At 41.2% G+C, this 16,498-nt stretch overlaps 2 protein-coding genes across 3 annotated transcripts in view; one reads left to right on the top strand and one right to left on the bottom strand.

Moving 5' to 3' along the window:
• LARP1B (La ribonucleoprotein 1B) overlaps positions 1-4,275 on the top strand; it is a 35,469-nt gene extending 31,194 nt beyond the window's left edge. Inside the window, exons 20-21 of one of the 2 annotated variants that reach the window (XR_004356518.1) lie at positions 2,649-2,746; positions 3,901-4,275. Coding sequence is in view for 1 of the 2 variants with exons in the window: in XM_032684840.1 (XP_032540731.1) it covers positions 2,649-2,680 (32 nt within the window). In the remaining variant the exon portion in view is untranslated. Of the gene's footprint in view, positions 1-2,648 lie in introns of both variants that reach the window. The other variant, XM_032684840.1, reaches the window with a different exon arrangement.
• Positions 1,343-13,420, bottom strand: PGRMC2 (progesterone receptor membrane component 2). The gene is made up of 3 exons (XM_032684853.1): positions 13,046-13,420; positions 3,287-3,442; positions 1,343-2,551 (listed from the first exon to the last, which is right to left on the bottom strand). Exons 1-3 carry the CDS (start codon positions 13,371-13,373, stop codon positions 2,454-2,456), a joined length of 582 nt encoding a protein of 193 aa, XP_032540744.1. The 5' UTR covers positions 13,374-13,420; the 3' UTR covers positions 1,343-2,453.
• Positions 13,421-16,498: the final 3,078 nt, after the last annotated feature.

Genomic DNA, 16,498 nt, shown 5'->3' with positions numbered 1-16,498 from the left:
TTTAAAAAACAACAGAAGTGCATGTAACTACCTTTCTTTCTCTAGTAGGAAGCTAGTACATCAAGCAGATATAAGCATGATGAACAGCTAATGCTATGCCAGATGTAGCAACACTAATGGCTGTAATGAGTGAAGAGCAGAGAAACTGACAGTGTTAAGAACCTCCAGCCATGACTTTGTATGGTAGAAGCTGTAACGTGTATGTGTATTTTCATGCATGTTTTACCAAATACAATGCAGAAAAAAAGTATTTAGCTGATTGTCCTATGAGATAGTTGGGTAAGCTGCCTTTTCCTGCTCCACAAGTAGACAATCTGGATGCCATGATGAAATGCAACAGCTAAAAGTGAAAGGCATACTGTAATTGTAGGGTAAAACCTTTTATAGTGAGATTTAGTTAAAAGAAAAAAACTTCCTAGTGAAGCATCCAGATATAGAACTGGTATTTCATTACTCCTAGCCCCTGTCCTATGGAAGGAAGCTTTTATTTATATTGTTAGCTTCCACTGTTCCATCTAAACCACATATTTCTGTGGTTAGTTACAGCAGCATGCCCAGCATTTCAGCAGAGTTAGATGATTAGCAGACACTCAGTCCAAGCCTGGATATTGTACTGTTGCTCAGCTTATAACGATGTTACCCAAGCAGAAGCCAGTGCTTACTGAATTCACACCTCTCAGAACTGTCCAGCCTGAACGGGACGCTGCAGCCATAACTTTATGGAGAAACAGCTCTACTTCTGTTACTTCTTCCATGCTAAAACTATTCTATTCCAAGGCTGGATATGCAAGCAACAGCATTCAATCTGCCTTCTAGGACACTTGAGTTACACATGATTCAACAGAGTTTTTGTTTATTTGTTTCATTTACATCAATATAAATCTCTTTCAGTCAAACAGGAATAAAAAAGTAGTCAACTCTGGAATTTCACAGTTTACAGTTCCACAGAATGTGTATATATATAAATTGTTACTGTAGACTTATTACAGGTGAAATCTGCAGAGGTACACGGACATAAGCCACAAGGCTGCTGTTGTTGTCCTATTAATGCCATGAGACATATTCCTCCTACTGTACATTACAGTGAGTTTCTAAAATGCTTTATTTACATTACTTCTTTTTCCCCACCATAAATGCATTGGCATAGGTTTACTCTCTTAAATACAGCTTACCTGAGTAAGTCCTCAAGATTCCTCAACAGCTGGGACTTGAAAGGGAAAACAGCTAGACAAGGAGCAGTATTAATAGTGACGGATGCTTCACATATCCAAGACTTCTTCCCCTTTGTATTCCATCATTTCCAGCTCTGCTTAACAGCTACTATATAAAGTCTGACAGCACATGTGGTATTGTACATGCTTTATTAAAATGGTACTTGTATTTACAATATCTGCAGAAACAATCCCTCCCACATCTTGCATTCAGACGACACACACACAGACACACGCGCGCAACGCCCCTTCATTCTACAGGGGTGTGAAGGCTATGCTCCCAAAAGTTAGGCAGCTTCTGGAAAAGGAGGAAGGGTGACTTTTTTTGTGTTTGTAATTCATTAAAAAGAAGCATGGGAGTATGCATTTGGCCATCACAATGCTAATTTAAGTATATGTAGTATTAACATATGGCAGTAACACTGAGTATTCCTCTTTTACATTCTATACACAGAATGACATCAAGGCTTTCCAGTCAACAGAACATTCCAACTTCAGTCTCAATGCTGCTTGTAGTGACTATGAAACCGCAATTTGGGGGCTGTCCCTTAAAACAATTCAAGTCTATGTAAGCTAAATAAGGCACAATTAATATTTGATTTGATTTAGAGGATGGGAAAAGGGGGGAGAGGCAGGCTTCAGATAATAGTTGTTGCAGAGGAAACGGTTTTATCCAATCCTTCTGAGAAAAGGATGAACTTTATCCCCATCCTAATCTACATGGACTTCTCTTAGAGAACTGAAGTATTCTGCTGAGGCCACTAACACCCACATACAAAACAAAATTGGAAATTCACATTTTAGCACCAGCTTCAGTAGTCTAACCTACTGCTGCTGATGTGCATGAGTACATCTTTAATGCTAGAGGAGAAACACACGAAACAAGATTCAAACCTTCCTCTGAGCTTGAAGACTCACATCTTTTAGAGAACTTGTAAGATATACTACTTGAAGGCTTCAGCTTACTGATAAAAAGGAATAGCATTTTTGCCTTTAAATCCCTGGCCCCTCTTCCCTAACGAAGCCTAACCAGACATTACAAATAAACTGCAACAAAAAATTTGGCAGCACAAAGAATGTCTAGTATTCAAATCTTCACTTGTGAGTATATTATTTTCCTTGTACAAAACCTGTTGAATGTTTTTCGCAGCAGATGAACTGTACCCAAAGATGCAGGACATTCTGTGATGGGGATAAGAGGTTGCAGTTCCAAAGGCCCCTGACTTTGGTTGTTTACAAAGTTCATTCCTGTTTAGTGTGATCCTTGGTATCTTCCTCATCTGTGTATTCTGATGGTTCTTCCCCTGGTTTTAGGAGTCTACCTACGTAGTCATATTTTTCTGAAAGAGAGTTATGATTCCATTACAATCAAATACAGCTGCATTTGCTTGTTAGCCTGGACTACTGCAAATTCACTTTCTCTCTTACACACTACAGTTCTTAACCTGAATCACTGGAATTGGTGGTAATTTAGCAGCAAGATCAGCCTCCCAAACCATTCTTTCTACTACTGCTGCTCCCTTCCTTCTCTAACTGTGAGTACTTCGTTTTTGTTCTCCTGCAGCTGATCAGGCAAAGCTTTGTCACTCAAGGGCTGAAAACTGCTGCTCTTCAGTCCCTCAGCCTGTTTTGATTTCAGTCAGTGTGAAAAATGACTCTTCCTCCCTCCTGAGGCATAGTTGTCAGAAATTATTTCAAGACAAACTTGTTCAACCCTTTATGCTAAAACAATCTTTAGTCCTAATTATAATTCCATGGCACCCAAAGCCAACAACCTGCGAGCAGGAGTTCCATCAGCTAAGCTGATGAGATTTGAGAGTAAAATTCTGTTCTGAAGAGATAAGAGAACAGTTTTCTTGTATAAAACTAAAAGGTTGAAAGAGATTTAGTAAGATATAGTGAAAGGCTCTCTATGGAAGAAAGGCCTGAATTCCCTGGTCTTTTCTTAACGAAGTTACATTGCATTAATGATATTATTGTCAACATTTCTTTAAAAGCTTCCCAAGCCCAAGTCAGTCATTTTTATTAAAAGCATTTCCTTAAGCTAAAGATGTGCTGCTAATTTGAGAATTTACCTTTAAATTGCATTTCCCACTCTCTTACACTCTCCATCTGTACAGCATTTAAGTCCGATAGGTCATCGTATTCATCTCTGAGTGCATCTTTATCTAGACAGAAAGTTGCTAGTCCCCTGGAGGCATCTCTGCCAGCAAATATTCCATACGGACCCTCTGAAAACAAAAAGACAAAATTGATGCCTTCAAGTCTTTGTTTATGGTAACCAAATCTCTGTTCTTTACATTGTCTGCCCAAGCCATAAATTAAAATTCTGCAGTGATTGGAACAGCAGCAGTTTCAATGCCACGGCTGTTCGACATTCAACAGCACTGCAATTCAATCTTTAATGTCACTGGGAGATAAAGTCTGCTGAGAGAAGCAGAACCAGGAAAATAACTTTGAAGGGATATCTGGAAAAATCCCTGTCAGTTGATGCACGTCAGTGGATGCAAATTCCAAAGGGACCAGAGGCTGGAATTCAAAAGAAATGCACTTCTATTAAACAAAACATTGGGTATTTACAAGTCAGGCATTAGCAGAACCAAACTGTATAGACATCTTAATTAGAAAGTCATTATTATAAATAAATATAACTTAAGACTGCTAGTTAATAATTTCACTTCACTTATAGAACCACAAGAACTTTCTACATCTTTTGGGACATTTCTTACTTCTGTGGAAATCTCCTCACTTACTTTGGGCAGCAGATCCTCCATATCCCTCTCCTGTACTACTCTTTGAAAACAGCACGGATTGTCACGTTAAGAATATAAAGCAACTACTTCCTCTGTACTTTTTGACTAATGCAAAGCAGCACAAATATGCCAATAAAATTTCAAGCTATGACTAAAATAAGTATTATTACTAAGAGAACTGGATGATTTGCAAACTAACAACTTTCAGGATAAGGATAGCTTTCCCAAATTTTAATTAATGGAAAAGACTTTAAGCATATGTTAAATTTTCTTGTCCTAAAACCAAATACCTTAATTCAGATCAGTTCAAACAAACAAACAAACAAAAAAACCCCACAACCAAAAAGCAAACCAAAAAACCCCACCCACTTTAAAGTTTTCTGCACTAACTGCAGCAGCTGAGCACCAGGGAGATGCCCAAGGCTTGCTACAGAGTGGTTGCTACTTGAAGATAAATAGGCCAGGACCCTTCTCTGGCTTACCTCTCGACAGTGGCCGTCAGCCTGAAGAAAAGGCAGCACCCACGGGCAAGAATGAACACAAGCAAGTGGCAACACACTGTCCTTCACCCCCTCTATTGCCTGCTGGAGCACCTCAGACCTCTTCTGCACCAGGACGAGCCACGGGAAATCAATCCAAGAGGCTGGTTTCCTCCCAGGCCGCTTGCTCCAGCCACCACACCTATCTGCTCTTGCAGGGCATTGACTTCAGGGTTCAGACAGAGGCTGAATGCAGCAGGAAGAATTCCTGAGGCAAGGAACCCGAGTACCATATGGATTAGAAGAAACTACGTCCTCACCAGAACTGGTGTCGTCTCTCCACCCCGGAGTGCTTGGCATTGTAAGCTGCTTACAGTCAGACCTGAGAACAGAAGGGTGTCTTGTGTGCCAAAGACAATTCCCTTGTCTCTCTGGAAATAAACCAACTGATTTAAAAGCAAAATTCCACAAGAAGGAGGTATTGGAGAATGAATTATCAACTGGAAGTTTGCACTGTACCAATCTGGCCATAAGAGACAATCATAATGATTAACAGCATGATGTGCTCATCCTTTTAGATATTTAGCTCCAGGAATGACTTTCACAAAAACTACCTTTGGGATCAGAAACTACATTTAGAGTACTAAAGAGAAAAAAAGGCAAGAGGGCTAGTGAACTCTGTCTTTCCTATTGGCATCCTGAATTAGATGTTTATATGCAAAACAGGATTTAGAGACTGACATCAACCCTGTACAAATGCAATCTGCATACTCAGTCACTTCCCACAGAACAGGCTAAAACGCAGTGTTGCCCATCATCTGCAACACAACAGTTTCTTCAAACAAGAAGTCTTGCTTCACTCAAAATAGCAATCATTCAAGTGATCTAGTTTTTTATGTTCTGCATGAAGAACTGGAGCTATAAACAGCTCTTACAAACACCACAATCAGTAAATCTTTAAGAGCAATTGTATGTTACATAATGTCCCCACCAACAGTATTTTGTCCCCAGTTTTTCCTTTCTCTGAAGTGTTTCAAGCAAATATTGCCATAAATCCTACTATTTGGATAATGTGTTATCTAAATTCTGACTAACCAGAGAGTAGCACACTGCTACCCTTCTCTTCTACCCTGCATTTAGTGGTTTGTGGAGTTTTACAGCACCTGCTGAGATGCCACCTCTTGGTCCACCAGCTTGATTACAATTATTTCTATTAAAAAGAGAATGACATATTTATCAGTATCATAGTTATCAGCACTAAACACCCTTACATCTCAATAATATACTTAACTGAAAGCATGAAAGCTTTTAGAATGTATCAGCTTGCATTAAGATTAATGGAGGCAAAATTTCTGCAAATATCTTTTAATATCTTTTAAATATCTCATATGCTATTACACCAACTTTTTTTTCTTTTCTGAAACTGAATCTAAACGTTCCAGATTGTTACTAGAGAAGTATTCAGAAGTCACAGAGAAACCATCGAGCCATGTCCAAGCACTCAATGGAATGCTAACTTGTAAAAATCAGCCTTTGGATTCGGTAGACAGCATCTCAAATTCCAGCTCTGCAAATGTAACTTAGAAATGTGTCCCATCCTTTACTAAAAGGTAAATATTGAATTATGATTATTAAAATATTGAATTATGATTATTAAAAAATGGTGCAAGCTTGGCTTCACCTTAGTTGCACGGTTGCTAAAGCGAAGTTCAGAGTACTTGGTATGAGCAATCTACTTCAACATTTAAAGGTTCCATTCAGGTACTTCTACACAGGGTTTAAGTACAGTATTTCATATTAATATAGAACAAAGAGGTCTGGGGTTCTGCTATTAGCCCATGTCTATTATTCACTTTTATATAAAATACCAGTGCAACAGTCTTAAAAAGGTATTTTGTGTATCAGATTTCATTGCATTTGGAGAAGTACCTAGGAAGGTGCCAGCACAGAGAACCCCAGGGAGAAAATATCCTTCAGGAACATGATTTTGAGTTAGAGACATTAGTGCAATCCTAGACACGCTCCCACAGAGTTTTTTCATGACCAGATGCAATTTACTCTGCAAGCCCTACCCATAGTCCTTCTTTCCTTTTGTCTGCCCACCTATTTAGACTGGCTCCTGCTGTAAATAATTGATTGCAGCATGACATGACAGACACACTGAAGAGAGGGCAAAAACAGAGGCTTGTAGCATAGGTATGTAAACCAAAGTGATTTTTCGAGACCCTATCACAAAAATCTCAGTTTTCTTTTGCTGTATCCCCAAATTAGCTATTTCATAGTCAACTACGACTTTAAAATAAATTCCTCTCCCACTCCTATTTGGCATCTCACAACAGTGGAAGTCAGGGAAGTGTCAAAACGAATTAAAATACGTCTGCTACATGTTACTTGGCTACAAGGTGCTATGAGCCTTACATGAAGGAAAATGCTGTTCCTTGAAGAATGCTTTTCTTCCCATCATGGCTTTCAATATTAAAGCACTCTGTTCAGAGCCTTTGTTTATTTTAGCCCTGAGACCAATTATCCAGACCACATATTTGCCTACATAACTCCACGTCTTTATCACTATGTTCATACACTGCATTTTCCCCTGTATAAAGTCCTCATCTACCTTACAACTCCACCTTGTATAAGTACACCCTTCCCTAAGCTACAACACATACAGAACATTGGTACCCACCACCTGCAGATCCTCACTTCCTTTTAGAATCCAGTTAAGAATCTGGCAGCCTTGATGAACTTGACATTGTGTTCCAGCCTGATATTTGTCTTTATTCACAATAAACAATTCACAATTGGTAAAATCAAAATCCCTTCAGACAGTAAAAATACCTTTGCAATTCCTGCACTCAGGATTTCTGCACCTCCTAGCCCTGTTCTGGTTCTCAGATGAAGATTTAATTTCTCTTTGCAGACACTTTAAGACAACAGCAGGCAAGGAAGAATATATTTAGGCTAAAGCACCATAGTAAAAATTTTGAAGTATGAAGTTTTTATTTGGAAACACTGCTTCGAGTCACTTTCTCCAAAACAGGCTAAACTGGATCTTGGAATAGCATGCATTTCAATTTTCAGCCAGTCTGGCCAATAGTTCCCCCAGCAAAACCTATACTCATATTCAACTTTGGAGTAGATATTCTTGGTTACCAAAGAAGCTACCTGACCATTTATTTCAGTTCTGTACCAGCTTTGTGGAACATCCCAGACCATTGCTACAAGACTAGTAAAGAAGTGAACACTGTACACTGAACTTTGGATTGTTCCAACGGGCAGTGCAGGGATCACACCACAGACAGCCACGTGGACTTTATATCTAATGAAGTGATATGTAATCTAAAAATTGTATTCATTTTCACAAGGCCCATCATGTGATTTCTCTGAAGAAGCCACACAGGTTAACAATGTTTAGTTTTAAACCAGCAGCTTTGGTTTCTTCAAGTAGGAAGTGCAATCACCAAATAGGCAAAGTGTACCAGATGTTCTTTGCATCTGTTGACTCCATGCAGCCACTGGAAATAAACCCCAGTTTTGTCTGAAGCTTAGATATTCACGGATGACATTTGTTCATCTGCAGACAAAATTATTAACAACTGCGTTATTCCATCACTTTGCTTACTTTTTCCACTCCAGCTCAAAGCAAAAACTCCACTGGCTGTCCCACATTTTCCATCTGAATCCTAACGTGTTTGTTTGGTGTTGCATCTTTCATGAGGGAATGAAAAAGCTACAAATTAGACAAAGCCATTTTGAGACGCAGCTTGAAAGCAGAAGCTTTCTAATAACGTTTATCACTGGGAATTCAAGGTGACATACTTTACTGCTCCAGATTTACACGAAAGGAAAGATGTGGGTTAATTTTAAGTTACAATTTGCATGAAAGTATGTGTTCTTAGGAGACCAATCCACAAAGCCTACATGCTGAGATGGAAACTGTTTAGAAACAGACTCCTCAGGCATAAGGCCAGAGGGCCTCACTCTCACTTATTTCCTTTTTAACTCTCTAGGAAAAAAAAGTGCAAGAATCAATGACCCAATTTCAACTTAAGGGGCAGACAACAAGCACTGCAAAGAGAGCTTGTAGTTGAGCAGTCAAGAGATTCCTGGAAGATAGTTCCATTCTTGAGAAGGACCTAGATTCTACATCTTGTGTTAGTGACAAATGCTCTGGCCACTAGTTTATCTCATAATAAGACAAGCAATGCTGGCCAGGTGTTTTGATTAAATGAAAGTGATGCTGCTGTGTACTGGATTTAACATCCAGATGTCACTAACAATGATGTCACTATCACATTCTAATATATCTTGCTCTTAGCATACCTGCTTGATTAGGCCCCTCAAACCTTAGGTGACTCAATGATCTCAGAGGTTTTTTCCAACCCAGTCAATTCTGTGACTGGGACACGATTGGTTTAAACAGGAACTAGGAATTTACAGAGACCTTTTATTAAACACAGTTATTCTAGTTTTAAGGAACATATTGATGTTATAAAAAAAGGAAAAAGAAATTTAAAAAAAGATAAGGAAAATGCTGACAGACACAAGGAGCAGAAGCAGAGGAGGAGACGAGTACTGATTTTCCTGCTCAAAAGCACTTTACTGGCCGCTGCTCTCCATGAATATGGCCTGGAGGCTCAGAACAACCCTTCCATCCTGGTGGCAAAGGCAGTACTCCCTTTAACCAGAAGTATGGAAACAATCTCTGACCAATAGCATGTATACACCTTTTAGTTTTACTTCTTCTGGTTGGAACTCCATTTTATCCAGAAATGCTGTTTCTCTGAAAAGCTGAATCCCAGGGGGAGAAACACCTCATTACACAGACACCAAAGAGCTGACAAACATCAAAAATGCAGAGAAGACACACACCTTAGAGAAAGCACTTCTTTCCCCCAGTCTTATCCTCCCAAATTATCTGTAAGCCCTCAGCCTGTTGTGTTCTTAAGATAAGGTCACCCTTAGCAGAATTGTCCAAATACATCGTATATAATGTCCCTCCTGCAACATTTCACTCTAACCGTACCCTCGTAAAGGATGTATGGAAAAGCACTGTTATCATGTGGTCAATAAAGACACAATGAAGTTCACAGCATTCAATTCCAAAGGAAGTCTAACAGCACTGGATTATTTTTATAGGAAGGAACAACTACTATCTTATCTATTCCTCCTGGCAAACTTGGAAAATCAGAAATCTTCATGACAACTTGAAAGACAAGAGTGGGATGAGAAATGAGCTGACAGTGACAATGTACTGCAGCGAAGGGAAGTCGGGAAATTGATTTTTTTAAGATCACAAAACATTAAGTACCAAGAAGTGACGTGAACAGGTGCATGCACAGGATTGCATATAATCTTGCTTTGTCATGCTCAAAGACATATATTTTTCATAAATGCACAAAGTATTTGCTAAGTTAATCAAAACCTGTTTACAGCATTACCTTGGTATGCCAATTTAAATGCTAAATATTAAGACTTGCTGACATAAAGTACTTTAAATCTTACAATGCCCATCTATTGACAAATATACAACCAGAAATATTGATAAAAACAAACATGAAATTAAATGTTGCAATAAATGAAATAGTAGATACTGTGTCTTGTTATAAAGGTACAAAATCAACACAGCATACACAAAAGGTACTAATCATTAGACCCTAAGTCATGAGATGTGATTACAGATGGGAAATCATCCCAAAACAGCTTCTCTGAAAGCCTGGTTATGTGATATTTTTAATAGTTAACCACTAATTTTCTGCTTTATTTCTTTCAAATTTTGTGTATGATTAAGGAAAAGGCAATTAATTAAAATTAATAACCAATCAAAGCATTCTAGGACACTTACTCATTTGAGCACAAGCAGAGGTGGCATTTCATACACCTAAGTGAGGTGTTGAAACAAAGGGCATCTTTGCAGGACAGAGCGGCATTTCAGAAAAGAACTTGCAAGTAAAGTTTTAAATTAAGAGTACAGTGTAAGCAAAGTGGGTTTTGGAGGCACAGACAGGTAAATGTGCATTGTAACCTTCTCTTGCTCTTAGCTAAAAAGCCTAAGACATACCAAAGACTAAGAGAATACTGATGAGATAAACTGTGTAAGGCTTAAAGAAGACAACATGAGAAAAGCTAAAAAAATCTGAAAAACATTTCGATTAAATGTTCAAGAAGGTGAAGTTTTCAGTCATAGCTGTTTGAAAGGATGACTTCAACAGTCTATCAATATCTAAAAATACCTTAACTGTATGTATGTAAAGGGCTCTTCAATGAAACAGGCCAAAGTATAACAGGAATCACTGGATGTGACTTAAAACCATGAGAGTTTTGAGTAAAGTCAGAAGTTTGGTGGGAACTTTAATGGAATCTCAACTGTTGGACAAAAATCTAGACTAATGACAACTTTGTGCATTTTTTAACTTTCTGCTGTAAGCAGAAAAATGAGAAACACCTTTGTATCCAAACTACACTGAAGGAGAAAAACCAGACCTTATTTTCATGGCATCAGAAGCCACCTGAGACAGCCACATTATTCAACACTAACCCAGCACTCCAGATATACTTAAAATTGACAGTGAGCCCTCAGCCAATGCTTTCTGCTGTCTTCAAAGCTGATGCTCTATTTCACATCAGTACCTCAACAAAATACCAAAGGCTCACGGTCAAAGCCTGAAATATCAGCAAAGCCAGTGCCCTCAGCTCTTTCTTCTGTTAACATCTGGTCATGCTTTGTCGGTATGCTTTGCATTTCCCTTGCCACACTCCAGCTATGAGACATAAAATTACCCTGAGAATTGCTGTGGACATCTGCCTACTCTGACTGAAGCCTTTCTGAAAAGGTCTCAACCAGCTGTAGGAGACTCTTCCACCTGACTCTTCTCAGATCTTTTCAGGCCAGCAAACCACCTACTAGCATTTTCCTTTTCAGCCACAAAACAGTTGCAAGAAAAAATTCCGACATGTATCCAAAGAGGAAAACCACATCAGCACGATTCAAACATCAACATGTTTGGCAGAGAACACACAGCTGATGATGCACAGGTTGAGCTTCACTATCCTACCGTGCCATGTCCCAAGTTACAGATCTGATAGACAAAGATGATGTCAGTTGTTAGAAACAGACAAGCTTTCACTACAGGGGAGAAAAAAAAACAAATGCATTTGTCTCTTTCCTCGAAAAGCCTGGAAGCACTGTTTTAAGGAAACCAGCTGCCAACAGTTATCAAAAAAGCAGACTGATGTCCCAGAACATTAAGTTTTAGCTTCCTCACAATAACAGACCTGCAGAGGTTGACAGTGTGAACCACCAATGATATCTTCAGTGGAAAGCCTAGTATTTAATTGCTGTTTGATGCACAAAAGAGATAAAGTGAATGTTTAGATCATGGTCCAGTATTGTTTCATGGAGTAATCTGTCAACTTACTGGTGTTTTAAGGTTCATGCAGCATATGTATTACCTGCATTTTATGTCAGCACACAGGTCTCAGTTTAAAAACCCTTCAATGAAAGAGACAAAAGAACTAACCTGATTAAATGTCATGAAAGCTGCAGCTCAACAGACTGCATTTTTTCAGCTTTACTGGTCAATAAACAACATAGCACATGGCAGGGTACTTCAGATCCCATTGTTAACTTTGACAGTATCCAGTCAAAAAAGCATTTTGATTCAATTACAGCAGCTTCAGTTTGTGCAACTGGTGTCACAAACTTCAAGGATAACAAGAGTTACAAAATTCTAGCCCAGTTCAAGCATACAACTGCTTGTCCTTTCCCAACTAAGAACCAAAGACTTGTAACATGCCAGTGCTGTGTTTTATGTTTTTTGACCTCTATTATTAAATAATAATAATAATGATGATTACTTAACTTCAACTATTTCCTGAGGTAGAGGGAAGTTATCCTCTCTCCCCTCCACCGTTCCTACAAGGACACTTCCCATGCCTACTATGAAAACTCCAGCATAGTTTGAATAAATCAAGTTTTCCAAACCACCATTGTTTAAGGAAGAAAATTATCAGAAGTCATAACCCTCATTTCCTTTGGCATCAGATGAGAACACAGTGCTCACTGGTAAGTTTACCCACCTCATTATTAAAAACAGTTTGTTACGAGACAACACGCTACAGTTTCACAAGCTACAAGGTGGGTATGAAAACATAACATTGCCTTTGAAGCTTACTTTTCTGAACCTTCAAAATACACATTTCCTCTCCAAAGAGGAGTATCGTCTGTCTTTTGTTTAAGAGATCGGGTTGATTTCTGCACTCTTCCCAATGGCAGCAACATAGCAGTTCCTGATCTCTCTGCCCTGCCTGTATCCTGATTAAAATTCATCCTCAATGTGGCATAAATAAATAACCAGCTGGTTGTTTTTCTCTCCTAGGCCATAAGCGCTAGAAGAAAGCATTGCTCAGCTGCGCTGGGGAAACCTACTAAAAAAGACAAAAGGAAAAAAAAATAACATTAAACATCGCACATCCAAATCAAGGCACCTGGAAAAACGACGGATGCTTGAGGAGAACCCAGACCCGGTGTGCATCACCAATCTAACACCGCCGGTGGGTCCCAGGCGGCCAGGCCAGGACTGCCCCCCGCCCCCCGCCGTCTCACCGGGCCCGTAGAACTTGCTGCCTTTGGTCACGTCGAAGACTTTGCCGTTGACAGCCAAGAGGATGCGAGGGTTGCGGGCGCCGTCGAACTCGCGCAGCTGCTCCAGGGAGAAATCCCGGCGCTTCATGCGCGGCAGCGGGGCGGCCTCACCCCTCCGGGCCGAGCCTCCCGGCCCGCTTCGTGTCCCCCAGCGCAAGTACAGCCGGTAGGCCGCCAGCAGCGCTAGCGCCAGCAGCCCAATGCTCAGCAGCATCTGGCCGCCCACCGCAGCCACGCCGCCACCCCGACCGCCTTCAGTCCCGAGCCGCCCCTGCCCATCGTCCGCCATCGCTGCCCGGACAGCGCGCGCCCGCCCGGGACACGCCCGCCGCCGGACACGCCTCCCTGCCCGCCGCCGGACACGCCCCCCTGCCCGCCGTCCCGCCCGCTTCCCATTGGCTGCCGGCCTAAGGCGGCCCCGCCCCCACCCCGGCTCGCGCCCCGCCGGCGAATCGGGGCGCGGGCCAGCCCCGCGACGAGTCTCAACGGCGCGCGCACGCGCTCCGCTCCCGCGAGAGGTGCCGCAGCCTCCAGCGCGCGTGCGCGCGCAGGAAGTCCCGCATTCCCTTTCCGCCTCCGCGCGGCCGCTCGCCCGGGCGGTGTTGGCGAAAGCGTGGCGGCGGGTTGAGGGTGCGTCTTGTGCGGAGTCGCTCGCGCCGCCGCCTCACGGCAGCGGGCGGGAACCTCCGGGAGAGGCGTGAGGGGACTGAGGGGTGAAGGGTGAGGACTGAGGGTTGACGGGGCTGAGGGCGGCAGGCTGAGTCTCTCCGCCTCTGAGGGCACCGCGTTAGACCCGCGGGGTGGGTCGAGGGAGGCGCCAGCCCCCCCGGCACCGAGGAAAGAAAGGGTTAAAGGCCGGCAGTGTGTGGCCTCCGCGGTAGAGCCACGTTCTACAGCGCCCGCAGGGCAGCTGCTGAGTGAGCGACACGTCTGCGCAGAGCTCTGAGGCAGCGGCGCTGCCCACTCGGGTGGCACGGGGCTGGTCTTGGAAGGGAGGGAAGCCTTTGGAGGTGGCGCTGGGGGGCTGCACTTCGCTACTTAGGGTAGATGCAGACTTTTCGTTTTCTGCTGTTAGAAAGCGGAGTGATTCGTAACAGAAAGCTGATCTAATAGGATTACCCCTTGTGCTATGAAATGTAGCAGAGCACATAGGTGGCTCTCGTATACCTTTTTAAGTACAACTGATGCTCGGTAGTGAGTTTACTCAATAATGTGAGGAGAAAGACTTCGTAAAGGTTTTATTATTTTCACGGAGAGATAGGGTTTGTGTAGATCGTCTCAATAGGATGACACCTAGAACACGAAGACCGGGGCAGAATGTAGCCCTTCTGTGCCTCTCACTTTGTGTTCCCAAAGCAGCACTGACCGTCTCATGGGATGATTCGGAAGAGCCACTCTATGAATATGTAACTGGGCCCAGGGAATATAAGCCTGGCTCAACAACTCTCCCTGTGGCTGGAATGTGGTACAAGAAGTACTTCAGACTTGAGAAACGCTGTTATTCCATGTAACTGCTTGGTGCTGAAGCATCCCTGCCTTATACCAGCCATAGGAGTAATTCACAATCATATAACTCGCTTACAAAAGTTGGAAAACAAGTGTTTTCACCAGAAAACTGGGAAAACAGTGCAAGAAACTCAACCCAGTGGAAAATAACATGATACTTGGCATTTACATAAAGCCTTGGGTTTTCAACATCCTGTGTAATGATTAGGTGTTTAATCTTCTGTCCTCTGAGCCGGTTCAGTAATGACTACTTCTGTGATGAAACAGGATAAAGTTCTTCCCACTTAAAGACCTGCAATTAAACTACTACTACTGTTCTCCTTATCCAAGCAGGCTCTATTTAATATATGTATAAGTAAATGCTATTAAGAAAGTGCTTTTATCTCAACAAGTCACAGCTTGATTGTGGTTAACAATAGTTTTTATTACAGAATCATAACACGTTTGGATTGTCTGTGCACAGCTGTGGTGCAGATCAGAAAAAGATTTCCTTTCCTCATGAGTTTAATTTAGATTTTTCCCCATCGTCTTAATGTGTTCTCTTAACTTCCTTTGTATTTCAAAGATGGGTTCAGAAAACACAAACAAATACTAAGAGATGTGAAATACTTTTACCTGTCTTCCTACTAAGATCTTATCTCTAAATTCATACATTCTTCACGTTTCTTTGAGAACATGTGGCTTCCTGCTGCATGAATGTGGTGGTGTGCCAAACTGTGCTAAATCCTGGCAGGAATAATTTCAGAAAACAGGCAACTCTAAGCATTCTAAGCTTCCTTTTTCTGTTCTGGATCCTTTCTTAAGAGAATATATTGGTACCTGAGCTTGGCTGGGACACCTTGACTTAGTTCTGTGAGCCTTGGATCTAGTATAGCAAAATGGTGGCTATTTTTGATCCCCACATAATAGCTGAAAACCAAGAAGAGCTCCAGGAACCTACCCTAAGGAAATTAATTCATTTAAAAGATCAAGTTTAGAAGAATTGTACTTGAAAGAATTTAAACACTAGAAAATAGACAAATATATTAGAAACAGTGTAATACCAATACTAAGTATACCTGGATTAGACCATTTCCAAACCCGTCATCCTGATTAGGGGTAGACAAGTTTCAACTTCAGTCAGATTTTGTTACTGTGCTGGTTAGCTTCGCCTGCCAAAGAAATGCCAGAAAACAGTTTCTCCATTATGACCACTTCAGTGTTTCTTCCGCACCTGTCTCTGGTTTGCCAAGACAAAAGTCACACAACTGATAAAGGGTATACAGAAGTCTCTTAGCGTTGTTGTGCTGCTTCTGCTGTTCTTTTTGTGCACTTCTTAGTGGTTCTTTAGGTATGAACAAGCCTTATTTTGATCTAGCCAGCTGTCATAGATCCTGATCCATGATTGGGAAGCCCACATATAGCTAATGTACATAATTGTGAGTGTCAGTGGGGTAATTACAGCAATATGATTAAAGGAGTGAAAGGAAAATCAGACACTGTGGGTTACCTGTGGGGAAAAATACCTCAGAATTTTCCAAATTCTGAAATCAATCCAAACCTCATTCATACGGATTTGATCTGAAGAGCAAACAAAGTAGTAATAATGTTTACATATCACAGTTTCCCATAAAGAGCTTGGTAAGCCCTGGAAAAAACATGTATGAAAGAACATTACCACGTTTCTAATTACAGATGTTATGGGTTTGGTTGTTCCTGAGTAATTATTTAGTTTTATAGGGTTTTTTTACCTGAGAAAATTTGAAGAATACCTTGAAAATTAATAGCTCATCACTATAGTCATATGCAATTTCATCTTGTTCTACTTCTTCATCTTTTGGATAACTTTTCCATTAGGAGGTGAATGCCCCAACTCAAAGTTATACTGTTCACTTTTTCTTTTCAAACATTGTTTATTGCAGGCTCTGG

Source organism: Chiroxiphia lanceolata, chromosome 4 (genome assembly GCF_009829145.1).
Source record: "Chiroxiphia lanceolata isolate bChiLan1 chromosome 4, bChiLan1.pri, whole genome shotgun sequence".
In the NCBI taxonomy this organism is placed as follows: domain Eukaryota; kingdom Metazoa; phylum Chordata; class Aves; order Passeriformes; family Pipridae; genus Chiroxiphia; species Chiroxiphia lanceolata.
Note: the sequence above shows the minus strand (reverse complement) of the source record. Positions and strands in the feature narration are given on the sequence as shown.